Source organism: Eumetopias jubatus, unplaced genomic scaffold (assembly GCF_037043125.1).
Source record: "Eumetopias jubatus isolate StellerSeaLion01/CBP00866 unplaced genomic scaffold, mEumJub1_p1.0 scaffold_10, whole genome shotgun sequence".
NCBI classification, from domain to species: Eukaryota; Metazoa; Chordata; class Mammalia; order Carnivora; family Otariidae; genus Eumetopias; species Eumetopias jubatus.
The window spans coordinates 128,622,985-128,643,952 of NW_028274816.1; the positions used below are offsets into that span (position 1 = coordinate 128,622,985).

Sequence of the window (20,968 nt, forward strand, 5' to 3'; positions counted from 1 at the left end):
GATCCCAAAGCGTGGATTTCTAACTGATGGGTGTTTGCTGGCTCTGAATGCCATTGCACCCTGTTTTCCTGGAGATCAGAGTGTCCTTCTCTGCCACTGTCCTTTGTCCTCACTTGACTTATGAAGGAAGCAGGGGTGAATCTCGCCTCCCCTTTAAGGAAAGGTCAGCGGAAGCCCCAAAGAAGTATGTGACCTGCTCAAGGTGGTTCAGCGGGCAAGGCGGGAGGAGAGCTGAGCCCCCGCTGGTCGCTACCGGTGCCGGCTAGCAGGGGAGGATCTTGGCCAAATGATCTAGCGCCTGCTTCTCCAGGGGCCTCTGCTTTCTGAGCTTCCCATCGCTGCTCGTCCCCATGCCTGGGAAAGGAGCTTGTCTCCTCTTTCAGCTCCCACTAGTGGTTGTGAGGACAGAGCTGCAAGCAGGGGAAACCACACGGTCGCTCTCTTCCCTCCTGCCCCCCCAGGGCCTGCACACATGGTGCAGGGGCTGTTGGCAGGTGCTTGGACTGCTTCCTCCGCTGATCCCAGCTGGCGTTCTCAGCTCCTCATTCCGCTAAAGCCCAGAGAGCTGGTGGCTCCCCTGGAGTTCTGTCCTGGGCTCGGGGCTCTGGCTGGAACTTGTCCCTCTGCTGGACCAGGAACACCCACAGGCCTCCACCGCAGAAGCCAGGGCCTTGTGATTTGGTGACCCCAAGCTGGCTCTGTGGAAGGGGCAAGGACCAACCTCAGGACAGAAAGAGCCCGCCTCACCTGGTGTTAGAAGGACTCGGGCACTTGCTTTTTCTGACTTCACCCTTGTTTTCTCTTAGCTGTTGAGCTGGGCTTTGCTTCCAGGTCTTTAATTTCCCTGTCTGTAAAATGGGCACTGCATGAACTGGGCCCTTGTGTAGGTTGCAGAGTTAATGGGGCAGGTTTGATCTGGTGCTCAGCACTTGCCGATGCAGATCATCATATAGAACACTGACTGATGCCTCGGTCTCTGGCGTCCGACCTAACTTGGCCACCGTTGTGCTGGGCAAATTTTGTCAAGTTCCTTGAACTTTCTGTGCCTCAGTGTCCTCATCTATAAAATAGGGGTAACAATGGTATTATCTCAGAGGTGGTTCTGAGACTGAGAGGAGCTAAGCAGTTAGGTCAGCGCCGCTCATAGTAAACTCCCAGATACAGGCGTTGCCCTTGGCACCCCCCCCCCACCCCATCCCCATGGCCTGTCCTTGTCTCTGTTCTGACAGCTTGGCCATCTGAGTCAGTGGAGGTCTGGGAGGAAGCGGGGCTGTGCTTGGTGGGGGTAGGAGGGCTGGCCTGGCTCACAGCGTGCTTCTCTTTTCTCTGACTCATGGTCTTTCCCAGAGAGCACGCAGACCCCTTGCCACCCCCCCCCATACAGAAGAGGAACTGAGGGGTCGGAGCAGGGGTGACAGGAAGTTGGGCAGGACAAGGGGAGGGGGCAGAATTGTAAGAGATACTAGTTATAACAGCTCCCATAATAGTGCGGGAGCCCTGTGCTGAGTGTTTACATTCATTTATAATCTGGTGAGCTTGGTGGCAGTCACCATATTACAGAGGAGGAAACCGAGGCCTCCGGGGGTAGGTTACTTGTTGGAGGTCACACAGCTCTAAAGCTCAGGAGACTGGAACTGAGGAAGGGAGAGTGGAAGATGCTCTAGATTGGCTCTCACCTCCCTCTAGAGCTCAGAGAGTAAAGTATAAGCCATGTGGGAACCTCCCTTCTCTCTCTGCAGGCCCTTACTCTGAGGAGAGAGGAGGGCATGGGTCCGCCTGGACTCTCCAAGGTTCCCGGATCTGAGCAGCTTCCAGGACGTCCAGGGTGCTGTGAGTTCTGTGTTCTTTACTGCTGATGCTGCCAGGCCATCGCCGCTCCTTGGCCAACGGTCTGAGTTGCATAACTCCTTGTCTTTTGTGGTTACCATGCAAGAGACCAGAACCCCAGGTGGGAGAATCCAGCCTCCAGGTGGCAGCAGCTGAGGCCTTGAAATGTCTGGTCGCTGGGCCGCCCTGCTGACCTCCAGATGCTTCGGCCTGGGCCTGCATCCCTCTTGGGCTGTGGCCTCTCACCTAGTGTCCACCCGGGTATCTCTGTCGGCTGTGAGGTCCTGCGTGAGAGCATCTCTCAGCTGCTTCTTCCCCTAGAATATGATGATGGGTAACGTGAAAACATGGTCACGTGTGTGGACAGATAAGACTAGATGACAGGTGGTTGGAAGTGCCCCAGCTTGTGGGGGTAACCCCACTTCATTCTCTCCCACATGAAAGACGGCAGATGGTGCTCCAGTGATGGGTTCACCAGGAACTCCCTCTCATTGATAAAAAAGTAAGTAATTTGCAACAGGATTTGTGCTATTAGTAACCTGCATGGTGCCCAGGCCCGGGCTCTCACCTGGTTCTCTCTGTGCCCGGAGCAGTGCTGGGCCTAGAACTGGAGTTGGTGCGGGGAGGGACAGGCTGAGCGGCCCGCCGGCTTTTCTCACCTGTACTCCTGCACCCACCGAGCTCTTGATCTTAGTTGGAACTTCCTCAGTGGAGAGTGAGAGGAATCCTACTGGCTTTAGGAATAATGGGATATATCCCTGCCTCTTATAGGCCCAGGGGTGGACTGGCTCCAGGAGTTTTGATGATGTCCCAGAGACCTGCTCTTTCTCCTGTTCCCGCCCCTGCTCTCCTCTGTTCTGTACGTCCATCTTGTGGTTTAGCAGCCTAGGCAGGAGAGAGGGTGTGCTCTGGGAGTGAGGTCCATGGAGTTCTGCCCACTTCCGAGTGAGTCACTGCAGCCAGCAAGGTGGGCACCCTGGTTAGTCAGGCTGGCCAGGTGCTCCCTCTGGGGGTGCATGGAGCACAGAGCTGTTTTACCCAGAGGGAGGCCAAATGGACGCAGGGCAGGCAGGACCCCAGGCATCCATGCTATCTGCTGAGCATCTTCTGGGTGTGGGGTGGGTGCAGTGTGGGGAGAGGTCTGGGTGTGGAGCAGACATCTAGCGGGAAGCCAGTAGTCTGATGCAACCCCAGAGGGTGGGCCACACCATCCTTCCTTTCCTGGTGAAGGTGGGGGCGGAGGATGCGGCCGAACTGAGGGCCACCAGGCTTCTGCTGAGAGGCCGCTGCCTTAGAGGAAAGGACCCCACGCTTGGCACTCATAGACCGGAACTGGGTCGGGCCCTGAAGCTGCTCCTGCGGCCCATCTCGGGAGCCACCTGCCACCCATGTGGCCTTCCCTGCTATGGAGGAGTCCAGAAAATAGAAATGCCTGTGCCCAGTTTATGAAGACCTGAGGTATAAGCTCTCCCTGGAGTTCCCCAGTGGCTACCCTTACAACGCGCCCATGGTGAAGTTCCTCACACCCTGCTACCACCCCATCGTAGACACCCAGGGGAACATCTGCCTGGACATCCTGAAAGACAAGTGGTCTGCCCTGTATGATGTCAGGACCATCCTGCTGTCCATCCAGAGCCTGCTAGGAGAACCAAACATTGATAGTCCTTTGAACACGCATGCTGCCGAGCTCTGGAAAAACTCCACAGCCTTTAAGAAGTATCTGCAAGAAACCTACTCAAAGCAGGTCTCCAGCCAAGATCCCTGACTGTCCAGCCTCTCTCTTTGTGCTGTCTTTTTATTTTCTCCTTAGATAGTCTTTCTCTTCATTTCTGTCTAGGACTCTGTATCTTAAGCTGTGGTGTCATCTTTGTTTTGTTTGTTTTTTAAGTTCTCTGGTTGAGCCCTTGTGATGAGTATATTAAATAAATACATTGGGTTTTTTAAAAAAAATGCCTGTGCCCTTTGCCCATGACCTGGGGTAGGCCCCACCCATCTGACACCCAGAGTGGCAGTGGGCCCTGAACAGGAAGCTGTGGGGAGGGTGGGTCAGTGAGAAAAGCCACGGCAACTGTATTTCCCTTTCTCCGCTGCTTGAGGGCAGGGTGCAGGCCCGGTGCCCCACCTGTGGTCCCCTGCACCCTAGCCCGTCCTGGCGCATGTGCCACATCCTTCCTTGGGCTGTCATTAGTGAGCACCTGCTGTGTGCCTGGCACGGTTAGCATAGGTGCATGCAGAGCTGAGGGCTAGCCTTGACTTCCAGTGGGAAAGAAACACCCTCGCACCCGTGGGCTACCCACCTGCCCCCACTCTTGCCAGCATGAAGGGTGGTCCTGCTGACCTCTGTCTGGACACTCGAGGGTGTCTGTGCCTCTGCATGTATACGTGTGAATGCACCTGTGGGCATGTGTGCTGCCCGAGTGTGTGTCTGGGTGTGTGCACGTGGGTCTGTATCCCTGCGTGAGCCTGTGTCTCATGGGGAGTTACAGAGACACAAGATCTACGTGCAGGTGTCTCCGTCGAGGTCTGTATGAACTTGCATGGGAGTGTGCAGTGCGTGTGCACTTGTGCATGGGTGTCTAAGGACACTTGTGTGAGCACACCTATGTGCACCTGTGGATCCTGTGCGTGTATACATATGCACGTGTGTGTGCCCCTGTGAGTGCATGTGTACTCATGCCCACGAGTGTGCAGGTGTGGGGCTGGTTCGTCTGGTGTGTGCTGAGCCCTGGTGGAGCAGGAAGGCAGAGGTCCTGTCTTGGGCAGCCCTAGGGAGTGGGTGTGAAGGGCGTGTCTGCAAGGCTCCTGAACCTTCCAGGAGGCTCTTTCCCTCACAAGCACATTGGTGTGTGCCTGTGCCTCACGGTCCTGTGGGTTCTGGGAGGCCGGGGCTGTGTGGGACTGAGCTGCCAACTCGGGCTGTGGTGCAATCTGCCAGCCGAGCCCCTTCCGGAGCTGCGGGTTCCTCTGGGCGTAGGGAAGCTGCCCTCTGAGAACTCCCCTGCTGGCAGTCTGGGGGCCTCCGGGAGGGCAGGACACACTACCCAGCCCTGCAGCCTCACCCACAGGAAGTGCTGGGGTTGGGGGGCAGGCAATGGGGGAGGGACCGCGCTGGGTGTCCCACGCTATGCCTGTGGCCCCACTGACCCGGCTGCGCCGCCACGGCCCTTTGGCCAACAGCCCCGGGAACATCGCTGGGACCTGGGGCCTGGCGGCTACAACCATGTTTCGCAGGAAGCGCAGTGTCTCCTTTGGGGGCTTCGGATGGTAGGTGATGAGGGAGGGCAGCTGAAGGGATGGGAGTGAACCTAGCCGGGAAGCCCTGCGTCTGCTGTGGCCGCCGTGGGAGCGGAGGGCTCGGGCTATGCCGGAGGCCTGGGGGGTGGGGGGCATTTCCCATGCTGCGGCTGGATGGAGATGGAGGGGCTACCAGATGCCAAGCTTTTCCTCACTGTCCCTGTAGTAGGATCCAGTGAGCAAGCCTGTGTGGCTGGGGTTGAATGTGTGTGTCTTGTCATGTGTTCCCGTGTGTGTAGTGCGTCTGTGATGATTGTGGCTGCGTGTGTGGGGGGCATGTCTGCAGCTGCCCATCTGGGCGCCTGTGTACATACGAGGTATGTGGCCGGCTGCATAGGTGTGTTAGGCATGTGATTACGTGTGCGTTTTTGAGCAGGTGTCTGCACTCCTGGTCTTCCATAGCTTTGTGTGCTCTTGTCCTTGTGTGTGTGACTTTGTGATGGGGGCGTCTGTGGCCCACTGGAGCTTTGGGCTGCCTCCGCTGGGGGGTGAGCTGTGAGGGGAGGGGCAGGCCTGTCTGCAGAGGTGCCCCCCTCCCCAGCAGCCCATCCTGGCTCTGTCTGAGCCTGATCTGCTGGCTTTGTGCTCCAGCCTCTTGCCTGGGCCTCCAGGCCACTTTTGCCACTAAGCTTCTGTGAGGACAAGGGAGAGGCGCTTCCCTCCCCAGGGCACCAGAAAATGGGGAGACCGAGGTCAAAGACTTGTCTTCGGTTACCAGCTGCTGACAGCTTCCCCTCAGCTGGGGAACAGGGTCTAGCGGTTTTCATGATCGGTTTCCTTTCAGCTTCTGGGCCTGGGGCGTTGTCAGAGAAAAGGTTCCCACCGCCGCAGGGAGGTGGCTGGGGGAGCCCTGGTGTGGAGGCTCGTGGGCTGACTGGTGGGCACCCAGGCAAGGGAAAGAGGGAGGGGCCACAGGGGCCTGGAGGAGGTGGGCTCTGTCTGCTCCTCTGGCTAGTTACGCTTCTGCCTGTGTGCAGCCGTTGACTTCCCTTTCCCTTCTCTCTGCAGGCACTTTGCCTTCCATCCTCTGGCAGGAAGGAGTTGTGGGTGCTGCATGTTTGGCAGTTGGGGAGAGTGGGGATGAGATGGTGCTAGGGCTGGCACAGTGTGGCCTGGTGCCTGCTCACGGGCCCTCCCTGACGCCCACCCCGGGCCAAGGGATTGCTGTGCTGAGTGTGGGCTCTGGGTTCGAATCCGGTCAGGCTGGCTGGGATTGCTACAGGGCAGGGCTCGGCTGAGAGAGGGTTTCCCCTAAGAGCCACACTCCTCTGGGAGCCGGGGGGGGGGTGGTGGTGGCTGGGGGACTGTGTGTGGCACATTGCGCATGCTCAGTCCATGCTTATGGAATGACTGAGTGTCCACGACAGGCATTTGGTTAGGGGCTCACTGAGCTTGAGGGGATGGCAGGGCTTCCTGGTGGGGTTGGAGGGTTAGAGTAGGCATCATCTGGAGATGGCTGTCAGCTGGGAGGGTTGGAGACTAAAGTGCAGATTCCTAGAGCCCTGGTCCACTCCAGATGGTGACCAGAATCTCAGGGCCTGGTATTCTAGAAGCTCCATTGATGCCAGGGTGGAGAACCAGTAGCATTAGGGATAGACACGTGAGGAGAGGGAATGGGGTGGGGCAGGCGGGCAGTGGGGAGGAGAGAGAAGGCGCCAGGGAGAACCTAGGGAGTTTGGCTTTCGAAAGTGAAAAGCCCAGTGTCTCCGGCTGCCTGCCGCTCTTGTCTCTGGTCTCAGTCCTGCCGAGGTCGTTGGCCCCGCCCTCCCAGGGCCACACCCCAGTGTGGGACCCTGCGGACAGACTGCTGGCTAGTGTGGGTGGGTGCTGGGCCAGAGACTGCTGTGACCCACAGTGCCACTCAGTGGTGCAGTGGTTGGTTGGGAGGGCGCCGCACCAGGAGTCCCGCTTCTAAGCGCTGGCTCCACCTTGACTCATTGAGAAATTCAGATAGGATACTTCCCCTCTCTGGGTCTCAGTTTCCCCATGGGAAAGTGGGGGATTTCCACCTTATCTACAACGTACGGATGTTGTAAGAATTAAAAGAGATTCCTTGAGAAAATATAAAATGTAAGGGCTTGTTGTTAGGTAGCTCTGGTCTACAAATATTGCAGCAGAATGTGGGGATCTGCCCCCTGGATTCACCCTACCCCTATCTGGTGGGCTGAATGGGAGAGGAAGAATATCTGCATGCCAGAGGGATTGGGGGGCCCCATGAGACCCTTGGGGACCAGTTGTGGAGGCTCCATGAAAGGGGCCCAGGATGCAGTGGGGAAGCTGGGAGGGACCTGGGTCGGGAGCCTTGGGGTGTGGCTTGTTTTGCCGCTGAGCACTGAGATCAGAAGGCGTGGGGAGTTTACTCAGAGTGAAAGGATCCCATCTCCCAGCTCAAGGGCTCGGTGCTGACCTGTGATTGCTCGGCCAGCTCTGTGTCCTCCACGCGTGGCCCTGACACTGCTCCCATCCGGGGTTGCCCCATAGGAAGCCTGTGGCAAAGCTGAGAGGGGGTGGCTCCTGGAGGGGGTGGCTGGAGGGGGGTGGCCGAAAGCATCCTGGACGTGGCACTGATGGTCATGCTGACGTGGTGGTGGTGACACGGGGGGGGGGTGGTGGTGATGCCGAAGGTGATGAAACGGGGTGGTGGGGATATGGATGGTGATGGAGACAAGGTGGTGTTGATGACATGGGGCTGGTGGTGACACTGGTGGGGGTGATACTGGTGTTCGTGACCCCTAAGCAAGAGGAGACACTGACAGTGGGAATCTCGCCCACTTTCTGTCTCTAGAGAGAGGAAGGGGCCCCTTTTACCAGCCATAAGGGTTGGCATATGCAGAGGGTAAAAATAGAAGTGTAGCAGCCCTGCCGTGTCTTCCAGCAAGGGTGGGTGCAGGCTGGGGTGGAGGGGCTGGGGGCCATACAGTCTGCCGTAAATGTGATCTTCTCTGCTCTGAGTTCCATGCCTGACATCCCACTTGCCCATGCACCCTGGAGCCTGCTGTTGGGTTCTGTCTCAGGTGTGGGGTCTGTCTCCTCGTGTAGATTGGCAGCTCCTGGAACGGGGCCGGGGCGGGGCAGGGGGTCCCTGGTGCTGGCAACTTTCCAAAGTGGAAGCCCAGGGAGTATCACTGTGTTGAATGTCTAGCTGCCAGTGACTGATGGAGCCGGCTCGCAGAGCTCTCTTGTGGAGGGGGGGTAAGGAAGGGAAATGCTGTCTACACGTGCTTGTGATCTCGGGGTGTGGAGTCAGAACCTGGATTCAGACTGGGCCAGTGATGTGATCCTTCTGAGCCTCCGTTTCCTCATCTCTAAAATGGGAGGACTAGCAGGACCTGCCTCCTAGGGTTATGTGTGGCTCCAGCCCTCCCAGAGCTCACAGCCCTCCTTCCTGGGCTGGAGGAGAGCTCCCCTCTGTAGCGGCTGTCCCCTGCAGGGCCCTGTTGGCTTGGTGGTCTGGACTGGCCAAGGGACCTCCCCTGCAGATGCTAGGTGGGAGCCTTCAGCCTTAGCACTGACCAAAGCCTTTGCTTTTCTTTTGGCAGGATCGACAAGACCATGCTGGCGAGCCTAAAGGTCAAGTAAGTAGCCACTTGCTGTTATGCAGTGATTGGGGCTGATGGTAGGCCAGCGCTCCTCTGAGGCCCCCATTTCCCCCTGAATTGTGGGAGACATGAATGGGGCTGTTGCGTTTGTCAGATTCTCCATCTCAGTCTTAGGGGCTTTGGATTAGAGAGGTTGGACCAGGCTCTTGATTCCTGGGGCATTTGGAGAAAGACAAGTGCTGGAATGGAAACAGCAGGTGTCACATGGATGGCAATGTGTTTAGCAGTGTCTTTTAGGCCATAACTTGGGGGTGTAAGAAAGATAATTATGTTTCCTATCATCTTGATTTTTACGTGAAGCCCCAGTTCCATCAGGCTTTCTGACATTCCTACTTACCTGGAAAATTGTGCCACATAGTTCTAGAACCTCATAAAACACTCCAGAGCGTGCGCATGCATGTGTGTATGCGCATGCGTGTGCTGGTGCACATACGTGTGGTCAGTTGGTCATTGAGTCATCTGTTATCAGACACGTCATCCTGTGAGCCCAGCCTGGGGCTCCCTGAAGCTTCCGCACCAGATCTGGGGTCTGGGAATTGTCTGTCGTGCTTGGCCATATGTCTGCTCATCTGTCTGGGAAGCCCTGAGCAGACACACCTCTCTCCTAGAACCTCCAACCGCTCTTCCATCACCATCTTTGCTCCTTTTCCACATGTGTTTCTGGCCAAACCATTTTGTTTGCATCCTGACCCCCTTTCCCCTTCAGACTTTAACAAAATCAGCTTCCACCTTCATTCCTTCCCTGGGCAGTGAGTGACCAACCACCTGCTCCAACTGAGTGAATTGAAAAGGAGGGGAATTCTAGGAGGAAAAAATAGCATTGGTCACTAGCCCAAAATATGATCCTGCCATATGTGAATTAGCCTGTGCATGAAAAATTCCTCCAATGAGTGTGCTTCTGTGGAGGCAGCTTTTCCCACTTGTAACCCTCCATCTCAGCTGAAAGGTTTTCCAGGCCGGCCTCCCTCTGCCATGCCATTTGGTTGTTAGCACTGGCTCTGTGTGCCCTGGGTACAGGTCCCTGGATAAAGCATGGCTGCTCTTGAGGGTTGGAACATCGGACGTGAGGCTTCCCACTTCAGCCTGCTTTGCTCAGAAGGGTGAGGGTGAACAGTTAGCAGGGCAGGGATGGATGGCAAACAGTCCCTGCTTTCTGAGAGCTTTCTGTCTCTGTGTAGAATTGGTCAGAGGTCCAGTGGGACCTGTCTTGGAAGACTGCCAGGGGGAGGTAGTCTCTATGGCAGCTCTTGAAGATGGGGTGGGACAATGGGTACACCTGTGCCTGTGCTGGTTGGTGTGGGGTGTGTGTGCCACAGTGCAGTGCAGCGTTCAGGGCAAGTCACTCCTGGGCAAGACATTTAACTTCTCCTGACTTCGGTTTTTGTATCCTTTGTCCAGTGGGCACAATGATGGCTGATTTCCTAGAGCTTCTTATCGACAGATTGAGTGGGATTGAGGCATGAAGCAGGGTTACTAAGGGGTGTAGAGTGGTAGGAGTAGTTTTTTTTTTTTTTGGTGCTATTTTGGGTTCCTAGTTCAATTTCACAAGCATTTATTGAGGGCCTGCTTAACTGGTAAAGGTGATGTATGTAACCTGGAAGGGAACTGGTTACAAGGTGGCTGGGGACACTGGCCAGTGTTGAGATTGGGACCCCATTGTGGGTGTCTGGGGGGCAGGTTGAGTGCTTTAGTCCTGGGGAGGTGGTGTTGAGATGATTGTCTGGGACAGTGTGTAGGATTGTATTCTTACTTGTGCCTGGCTAAGATCCTTCTGATTGCAAGAAAGAAAAACTCAGTGTAACCCGGTTAAGCAGAAATTATGGAGAAGATCCCAGGGTGTCTCAGGGAACACCTGAGAGAGGTGGAGGGGTTGAACAGGGACTGGAAACCCTCCCCAGCAAAATCCCAGCTGGCTTCTTTGCAGTAATTGCTAAACTGATCCTAAGATTCATACGGAAATTTAAGGGTAGTCTTGAAAAAGAAGAACAGAGTTCGAGGACTCTACTTCCTTGTTTCAAAACTTACTACAAGTCTCTAGCATTCAAGAGTTTGGTACTGGTGTGAGGATAGCCATATGGATCAATGAAATAGAATATAGTGTCTGGAAATAAACCCTCACATTTGTGGTCAGTTGATTTTCAACAAGTATGTCATGACAATTCAATGAAGAAAAATAGCTTTTCAACAAATGGTGCTGGGACGACTGTATCCACATACAAAAGAATGAAATGGAGCCCCTCTCTCACACCGTATACAAAAATTAACTTAAAATGGATCGAAGACCTAAATGTAAAAGCTAAAACTATAAAACTCTTAGAAGAAACCATAGATGAAAATCTTTGCAACTTCGAATAAGGCAATGGTTTCTTAGATATGATACCAAAAGCATTGATAAATTGAACTTCACCAAAATTAAAAACTTTCGTCTTACAAAGGACACCATCAAGAAAGTGAAAAGACAAACCGCAGAGTGGGAGAAAATATTTGCAAATCACATATCTGATTAGAGACTCATACCTAAGATATATAAAGAACTGTTTCAACCCAATAAAATGACACAAAGACGCGTAACACACTTAAAAAATGGGCAAAGAAGGACGCTTGGGTGGCTCAGTCGGTGAAGCATCTGCCTTTGGCTCAGGTCATGATCTCGGGGTCCTGGGACTGAGTCCCGCATCGGGCTCCCTGCTTCTCCAAAGAAAGCAAATGGACAGTAAGTACTGAAAAGACGTTCAGCATCATTAGCCATCAGAGAGATGCACATCAAAGCCACAGTGAGCTACTCCTTCACACCCACTAGAATGACTATAATCAAAAAGAAGATAATGGCAATCAGAGAAAGACATGTATCATATGACCTCATTGATATGAGGAATTCTTAATCTCAGGAAACAAACTGAGGGTTGCTGGAGTGGTGGGGGGGGTGGGAGGGATGGGGTGGCTGGGTGATAGACATTGGGGAGGGTATGTGCTATGGTGAGCGCTGTGAATTGTGCAAGACTGTTGAATCACAGATCTGTACTTCTGAAACAAATAATGCAATATATGTCAAAAAAAAAAAAGAAAAAGATAGCAGGAGGGGAAGAATGAAGGGGAGTAAGTCGGAGGGGGAGACGAACCATGAGAGACGATGGACTCTGAAAAACAAACTGAGGGTTCTAGAGGGGAGGGGGGTGGGGGGATGGGTTAGCCTGGTGATGGGTATTAAAGAGGGCACATTCTGCGTGGAGCACTGGGTGTTATGCACAAACAATGAATCATGGAACACTACATCAAAAACTAATGATGTAATGTATGGTGATTAATATAACAATAAAAAAATTAAAAAGAAAAAAAGACAATGGCAAGTATTGGGGAGGATGGGGAGAAACTGGAACCATCATATGCCGCTACTGGGAACGTAAACTGGTGCAGTCGGTTTGGAAAACAATCTGGTAGTTTCTCAAAAGGTTAAAGGTAGAGTTACCAAATGACCGGCAATTCCTTTCTTAAGTACATATCCAAGAGAAATGAAAATATATGTTCATGTAGAAACTTGTAACACAAATGTTCGTAGCATTATTTTTTTTCAAAGATTTTATTTATTTATCTGAGAGAGAGAGAGAGAGACAGAGAGCATAAGCAGGGGGAGTGGGGAGGGAGAAGCCGGCTTCCCGCGGAGCAGGGAGCCCTATGTGGGGCTCGATCCCCGGACCCTGGGATCATGACCTGAGCCAAAGGCAGATGCTTAATGACTGAGCCACCCAGGCGCCCCTGTTCGTAGCATCATTAATAATAACTCAAAGTGGAAACAACCCAGGGCGCCTGGGTGGCTCCGTCGGTTAAGGGTCTGCCTTCGGCTCAGGTCATGATCTCAGGGTCCTGGGATCAAGTCCCACATCGGGCTCTCTGCTCGGCAGGGAGTCCGCTTCTCGCACTCTCTCTCCCCGTCTCCTTCTGCCCCTCCCCACTGCTCATTCTTTCTCTCTCCCAAATAAATAAATTAAATTAAATCTTAAAAAAAGGTGGAAACAACCCAAATGTTCATCAACAGATGGATGGGTAAACAAAAGGTGACATATTGATACAATGGCATATTATTTGGCCATCAAAAGAAATCAAGTACTGATACGTGTTACAACATAGATGAACTTTGAAAACATTATGCTAAGCGAAAGTCACAAAACACCACACACTGCGTGATTCCCTTTATATGAAATGTCTGGAATAAGCAAATCCATAGAGACAGAAAATAGATTCGTGATGTCCTAGGGTTGAGGAGGTTGTTGGGGGGACCAAGGGGAGTGAGTGCGAAAGGATACAGGCTTCTTTGTGGGGTGGTGTAAGTGCCCTGGGCCTAGATAGTGGTGACGGCACCACCAACTTCATGAATACACCCAAAACCGTGGAATTGTACAGTTTTAAATGGTGAATTGTATGATCTATAAATTACATCTCAGTAAATCTTAAAAAAGAGGGAGCATCTTACTGGCCCAGCCTCGGGTCAGTCAGTTTAGCTGGAGAGATGGGGTTTTATGGATAAACCAGGGCTGTTGTGGCCATCTCTGTCTGTGGGAGGGGTTAGTTCGCAGACAAGGAGGGTGGACTGTGGGCTGGGCAGACACCATAGGGGTCTTATCTAGCCACCCCCACTCCCCTTGGCACTAAAAGTGCGTTCAGTCCCCGTTCTTCCGTCCTTCTTCCTCCCCCCATTGATGGCACCGAATATGGAGTTCTGCCTGGATGCCCAGGATGTGGCCCTACTCACTGATGTGTCCATTGGGCCGCCAACTCCACAGGCTACAGGTCTCCTAGAAGCGCCAGGAAGCCACTTTCCCTCTGCCTCTGCTGGGTGAGACGTCTTTCTCTCTACTAGTGTAACCCCAAACACGCCCGGGCTGTGGCCTGTGCTTCCAGTCGCCTTGGCTCCTTCTCCGGGGACCTGGTCCTGTGCACACAGTCAGCCACATACCTCCTGGAGGTGTCCCTGAGGCACACAGCCCTGAAGATGGGGGTTCTGGCCCCAGCACTGTTGAGCACGTTTGTGTGTGCTAAGTTGTCACACATTGCACGGTCTCCCTGAGGTTTCACAGCCACCTCCTGAAGCAGCTACCACTACTCCCTGCGTGTTACAGATGAGAAAATGGAGGCTCAGAGAGGTTAGGCCACTTGGTTAAGGTCATGGAGCTGGGATTTGAATCCAGGTCTGTGCTTCGTGGCTGGCTTCGTCTTGGCTGGAGCTGAGTAGTTCTCATCACCTCCCCCACCCTGCTTTCCCACTCTTGTTCCCCCCGATATGCATGGGGGCCTTGGCCACAGAATGCATCTCTGCTTTCACAGTACATGCCCTTGCTGGAGACCCAGGTTGAGTGGCATGAGGCCCCTCACAGGCAGGTGGTGCAGAGGGCATGGAGCACACAGGAACACTGGAGGGGGGGTGGTGGCAGTGCACAAGAATCCTTCAGGTACCACCAAAATGTTCTAGAACCTTCTGGGGCTGCTCCCTATGTCTCTTCGTCTTACACACCCAGAGCATGTGCTGAGAGTTTGCTGGGTTGTCCAGGGTGGGGGAGCTTGCTGTTCTAGGGGGTTAGAATGCTGCATCAGTTCAGCTCACAATTACTGGGCGCTTCCATCCCATGCCCAAAGCCAGGCCCTGGGGTTGGTAGGGGAAACAAAGATGAAAAAGACCCGTCTCTGCTCATGGAAGCTTACAGCCCTGCAGGCAGGCAGACATCTAGACAGACAATGCAGTGGAATGTGATGAAGGCTAGCAGAGATGTCCTCCAAGAGGATGGAAGGGGTTCCCTGCAGACTTGGTGATGCCTGAGCCATCTCAGGGGTGAGTAGGGTCAGCCCCCAGGAGAGAGAGGCGCTCTGGGTAACAGCAACAGTGCATAGACGGGTTAGAAACGCAGCGGGTCGGAGGGGTGTGGGGCCGGTACTACTAGAGATGGAACACTGGGGTGGGGGCTTGGGGACAGGCGGGGCTGCCTCTGGGAGTATGGGACAGCTGTGCAGGGGGCTGAGCTGGCTTCTCCGGGTGAGTGGGAGCCATTGAAGGCTTTTGAGGGGAGTAGGACACAGATTTGAGTGTCCCCCCTCCTCCCTGGCTGCCCTCTGCTGACTCATTGGAGAGGTTGGAGTCTGGGGTGGGGGCAGTGGGGTTGGAGAGAGTGGACAGATTGGAGAGTTAGAGGAAGTGGTCTCCCCAGGCTGCATTGGTTTGGATGTGGAAGGTGAGGGCAAGGGAGCGGTCAAGGTGAAGACTTTTAAGTTTCCAGTTGAGTTCTTGGGTGTATGTTGGTCCCATTTATGGGGATGAGGGAGTAAGGCTCTGAATACATAATCTCTGCTCCCCCTTTCTCTTCTTCCCTCTTCACGTGACTGGTTTAGGTCCTGACTCTCATACTTACCCGCTCATGGAGGAGGCAGAGGAGAGGGGTAATATGTGGAGGGTTGCAAGAGTTGGTCTGTGGTCAGGACACAGGCCGGGCAGTGCCTGTGGTGGCCCTGGGCTCTCAGCTCCCCCTGCTCAGCTCCTGGGGAACCTTTGGCAGGTGAGCTCCAGGTAAGCGCTGGCTGGTGCCCCTGCCCCGGAGCCACACCTGGCTGGACCGTGCATGCAGGGAACCCACTTTCGGACACCTTGTGGGCCCTGAGCCTGAGAACAGTGCTGACGTGTGTAGGGGTGTGTAGGCCTGTGTGTATGCTTGCTTGTGCAGGTGGACATGAGCTTTGAGGGCCCATGTGGGTGACTGTGTGGTGCCTTTTTTGGCTTTAGCGAGTTCCTATGGTAACCACGAACATGTCTCTTTTGGGATCTGGAGTCTCACGGCGTGAGTGGCTCCAGGGAGAAGCAAGGCGGGCGGGTGCTTAGCTGACAATTGGGCTGTGGCCTGATTTCATTGCCAGGCAGGCACCGGGGATGCACCTGGAGGTGCCATTTGCCAGGCGGCAAGGTCTGCAAATTCCAGGGGTTTGTGTGTTCCTGGCCGTCATCCCGGCCGGCCTCTGCCATGCCTAGGAAGCCCTGGTGAGTCCCTGTTCTGATTTCTTGATGGATAAGCAGCTCCCTGGGTCTTGACCAGGTCTGGTGGATATCTGCTGGTGGGCAGGCAGGGTGCTGGCTGGCAGCTCTGTCACTGGGCATTGGGCTCTTCTGAGATGGGTATGGGCCCAAGGGCAGGCAGGTTCCTGGGGCCCCTTGAGGGTGTTTGCCATGTGGCCGGTGAGCTGAATGGCCCTTATTGACCCCGTGGGACAGGGCTAAGTGTGTTACGGTGACAGACAAGGGCAGGGAAGCAGGAGAGCAGGATGCCTGGGCCCAGCTATCCTTGGGGGAGCCCTCTCACCCCACTTAGCTCCCTGAAAGCATCCTTCAATCCCCAGGTCCCTGGCCATGTGCTTGAGCTTCTTCACAGTTCTCCCCAGGCCTAGAGGCCTGCTGGCCTGACCTGATGAGAAGACTCAGGGTCCCACGAAGAGGAGGCCAGAGAGCTCTGCTTGCTCACCAGGAGCTGGATTTGGCCAGGACTGGGGAACAGTTGCTCTTATGGGCTTTGGAGAGAGGTTCTGACCCCTCTACGTTGTGCTTCCCATGTGCTTCCTGTCCATACACTATGGACCCCTGGGCGTGTCAGGACCCCCACTGCCCTCAGAGAGGCTCCTGCTGGACAGGGGCCTAGGCAGCACTCAGAGGTGCCTGGGAGTGTGTTGGGGGGTGCTTCCTTCTATTTCCTTCCTCCTGCTGGCCCCCTCTGGGGCTGGGAGCAGGGAGTGGGGACGCGAGTGTTGGGAGGGGATGTAGGTGGCCCCTCTGGCTTGTGCTGGGAGGGCCATCTAGCTGTTCCCTCTGCCTGGAGGGGCCCCTGATGAGACTCTTCTGGGACAGGGGCTGTGCAGCAGGGGTTGCTGGGTCTGGCTCGGGGGTTGTGGTCTTGCTGAAGGGCAAGGGAAGTAGGGAGGTGGACGTTCTGTGCTTTTTCCAGACCAGCTAGGCCCTCCCTTTCTAGAAGGCAGAGTCCAGAGCTTAATCTCCAACAGCTTTCCCTGGGGGCATTGGGAGGAGTGGGGAGCCTTTAAGAGAGATCTCCAGATCTCTGGAACCCTTGAATCTTAGAACTTGAAATTAAAAAAAAAAATAGCGACTATGCGGATTCTTTGTGCCCCTGAAGCTAGTCACTGAGCCTGAGCTTGGTTACCTCCAGTGATGGGGAGCTCATTACTTTGTAAGGATGCCTATTCTGTTACAATACAGCTCTGATTATTCAAAGCTGACCATTCTTTTCATCTGGAATCTCTGTAACTGCTGTTTCTTGGTCCCCCATCCCTTCCCAAACAAGGCTAATCCCTCTTTCTCCTGAGACCCCTTCAGATTTGGAAGGCAGTTCTTTTTTTTTTTCATTAAGATTTTATTTATTTATTTGACAGAGAGAGAGCACAAGCAAGCGGAGCGGCAGGCAGAGGGAGAGGGAGAAGCAGGCTCCCCTCCGAGCAGGGAGCCCAATGTGGGGCTTGATCCCAGAACCCTGGGACCCTGACCTGAGCCAAAGGCAGACACTTAATGGCTGAGCCACCCAGGCGCCCCTGGAAGATGGTTCTTGTTTCTTATGTCTCCTCTTCTCCCTGGCCCCTTCAGCTGTATTTGGGATTTCTCCCAGCCTGGGCTAATCTTTGTTGGAAAGAATCAGGTTTTCCAGTCTTCATCTCAAAGCCTGGCCAGGGGGGTTGATCTGGGCAGCCTGCAGGAGCCCAGTGGACAGGAGAATGCACAACTAGAGGTCAATGGGCATCAGCCTCCTTGTTTACAGATCAGTACATGGGACCCCAAGGGGGGATGTTCCTAAGTTGAGGTGGCACCGCACAGAGGTGCGGGATGCAGGACCAGAATGAGAGGTCGGCAGTCCGGCTCTGAGCAGCGTCTGGCTCCTTTCCTGCTTCCCTAGCAACCCCTCGGTCTTCACTCCTTTCTGAGGTAGCACGTCGTCTCGTCTCCTCTTTTTTTTTTTTTTTTTAAGATTTTATTTATTTATTTGCCAGAGAGAGAGAGAGAGTGTGAGAGCACAAGCAGGGGGAGCGGCAGGCATAGGGAGAAGCAGGCCTCCTCTGAGCAGGGAGCCTGATGTGGGACTCGATCCCAGGACCCTGGGATCATGACCTGAGCCGAAGGCAGACGCCTAACCGACTGAGCCACCCAGGCATCCCACATCTCCTTTTTCTGAAGAGAGGCCTGACGGCTGCAGGAATGTGGCAGGGCCAAAGACAACCACAGGCAAGGGGTCGGGGGGCATACAGCAGCACTCCGCCAGGATGCTGTCCGTCTCACCACATCTTCCACTGTCCAAGAGAAGCTGGAAATCTGGAATTTTAGGAAAAATCTTGACAGCTAACTCAAGCTGCGTGTGGCCTGCCTTGCAGGCCGGATTCAGCACAGAGGTCACCAGTGGGCCCCCCTGTTCTGGGGCTGTCATCCCTCTTAGGTTTCCCCATGGCTGACTCCTTAGTCTCCCTCCCGGGTCACCCCCTCCCTGGTGCACTCACCCCCACCTTCAGCCGCTCATGGATCATTTCCTGCTCTGTACCCAGACTGCACTCACTCTCAATTAACCTTTTCTGTCTTCCAATCGAGTTCTTTCTCTGTCACCGGGTTGTGAAGTTCCTGAGTCACGGGATCCTCTCCTGCCCTCCTCCCAGTTCAGGCCCATTATCTCCCGCCCAGACAGTGACAAAGACTCTCTAATTATCCTCCTCCTCAGGCCTCTGCCAGCTCTGAGTAACCTGTCACCCCGAAGCCATCTCTAGCTCTGCCTTCCCTGCGCCCATGGCAGGCTTTGTCGGTGCTGATTCCATGCAGGCTTGTTCCGGGGACAGTCCCCACCCCACGTTGTTGGGGCCCTGGGCAATCTCTGGTTGTGTTGACTTTCCAGCGACTTCTCTTTCTGGCATTAGCATCCATGAACAGTCTTGGGTCCATTGCAGATAGCTGGAGCCTTCCCTCCCTGCCAGGGCCATATTTCTTAGACTTTTGGCACTTTGCTGTCACCTGGGAGGCTTTAAGAAATTCTCATGCCTGTCTTGTTAATTTTAGCCACTTTGATGGGTGTGAGGCAGTATCTCACTGTGGTCTTGATTTGTATTTCCCTGATGCCAAGTGATGCTGAAAAAAAATAAAAAATAAATTCTCATGCCCAGGTTTCACCCAGTTCCAGAATTGGAAATCAGAATGCCTGGGGTGGGACCCAGCATCAGTATTTTTGTTGTTGTTGTTGTTAAGATTTCCAGGTGATTCTATTTTTTTTTTTTAAGATTTTTATTTATTTATTTGACAGAGAGAGAGAACGAGAGAGGGAGCACAAGCAGGGGGAGTGGCAAAGGGAGAAGCAGGCTTCCCGCTGAGCAGGAAGCCCGATGCGGGGCTCGATCCCAGGACCCTGCGATCACGGCCTGAGCCGGAGGCAGACACTTAATGACTGAGCCACCCAGGCGCCACCAGGTGATTCTAATATGCAGCAAAATTTGGGAACCTCAGTCGCAAGGGATGAGCAAGTGTGATGCTTGTCAATGGTTCAGGTCAGGTTGGATGTTAAAATGGGCTCCAGGTGGGTGAGTCACTCTAGGTCAAGGTTTCTATTGACATCTGGGGCTGGATAACCCTTTGTGGTGGGGACTGTCCTGTGCACTGTAGATATTGAGCAGCATCTCTGGCCTTTGCTTACGAGATACCAGCAACCCACCCTCCAGCAGTGACAATTGAAAATGTCTCCAGACATTGCTGAATTTTCAGGGTGAGGGAGTATAGAAGCTCTCCCACCCCACAGAGGACCCTTGCTCTAGGCCTAGCCAGGCTCACCTTCCCAGTGTTCCAAAATATGCACAGAACCAAAGGCTGCCAGACAGTGAACCCCATCTTAGTGGTTAATGTGTGGGCTTTGGAATCAGGCAGTTTTAAATCCTGACTCCACCATCTCGATGACCTTGGGCAAGTTATTTAACCTCTCTGTGCCTCAGTACATTTGTAGGTTTTTTTTTTTTTCCTCTTTTCTTACAACCTCCTCTTGATCTTTAGCTCCAGCCAGATGGTGTGACTTGCTGTTTTCTGGCACTTCTTAGCCTTGACGTCTTTGCTGATTTTGTTCCCTTAGCAGGAAATGCCTTTACTTCTTCCTGCCCTGCGGCGGTCCAGTGGTTTCTGCCTGCGCCCCTCTCCCCTTGAAGTCTGAGGCTTGGGGAGCCTCTCAGGTGCCCAACCCGACTTCGTCACAGTTTGTTGTTCAGGTGAGGTGGCTGACCCCTCCCTGCCTCTGGCTGAGCTGTGAACCCGCAGGTGACCGCAGCATCATCTCCACCCCATGCCCCACTCATTCGTAGAGGGTGGAGTGGGCGGAAATCCGTGCCTGGCAGGCCGCAAAGCCACATAACTGACTTTTGGAGCCCTGCCCTGAGGTGTGTATGTGTGTGTGTGAGAGAGAGAGAGAGCGCAAGAGAAAGAGAGTGAGAGATGGGGCAGTCAATTGCCACTTTCTTGGTTACCTCGCTGTGAGCAGACATCATCTGGAATAAAGGAGCTTTGGGCCGCAGGCTTTCCAGGCCCATTTCTGGGCCCAGAAAGAGGACTTGAAGGGGCCTGAGGTTGCCATGCCCTGTCCAGACTTCCCTGCCAGCTCAGCCGAGGCTGCACCAGGGGGTGCCCACCCTGGCTGCTGTGCAGGCCTGCCCTGGGAGTCAGCTTCCTCAGGCCTGGGTGGGGCCCAGGAGACCTGGCTGTTAGCAGGGCCGGAGGTGGTACCGGTGAGGCAGCTTTGTTTGTGGCTCTCTCCCCACAGTCTAGATTCCGTGGGTAGGTTCGGGTGCTCGGGGTGACCCTGTGCAAGCTACACAACCTCTCCGTGTCTCAGTTTCTTTATCTGGGGATAACACATGTAGGTACTACTGTTGTGAGGTTTCAAGGAGATAATCCAGGTGAGGTGTGGGGTACCCTGCCTGGTACATAGTTCATGCTCGGTAAATGTTACCTGCCACAGGATTTCCGGTGTTAGTAATCACAGTCCTGGACTGTGTGGACACTGATCCCCATGTGACAGGCCCGCATGCGTGCAGCCACACCCCAGGGGCAAAGGGGACCCAGAGGCACCCAGACCCAGGCCTGTGGCTGTCGGGCGTGGGCAGCTGGTGTCACTGCGGGCACCTCCATGGAGTAAACCTACCAGGAGGGCAGACGTGTGTGTATGTGTGTGTGTGTGTGTGTGTGTGTGTGTGTTTGTGTGTTT

The 20,968-nt window shown here is 54.3% G+C and overlaps 1 protein-coding gene across 5 annotated transcripts in view; it reads left to right on the top strand.

The window, feature by feature from the left end:
• Nucleotides 1-4,740: 4,740 nt before the first annotated feature.
• Nucleotides 4,741-20,968, top strand: part of RAP1GAP2 (RAP1 GTPase activating protein 2) — a 202,171-nt gene continuing 185,943 nt past the window's right edge. Inside the window, exons 1-2 of one of the 5 annotated variants that reach the window (XM_028109099.2) lie at nt 4,741-5,091; nt 8,661-8,696. In XM_028109099.2, coding sequence (XP_027964900.1) covers nt 4,919-5,091; nt 8,661-8,696 — 209 coding nt within the window. In that variant the 5' untranslated portion in view covers nt 4,741-4,918. The remainder of the gene's footprint in view (nt 5,092-8,660; nt 8,697-20,968) is intronic. The other 4 variants (XM_028109098.2, XM_028109101.2, XM_028109102.2 and 1 more) reach the window with 4 other exon arrangements.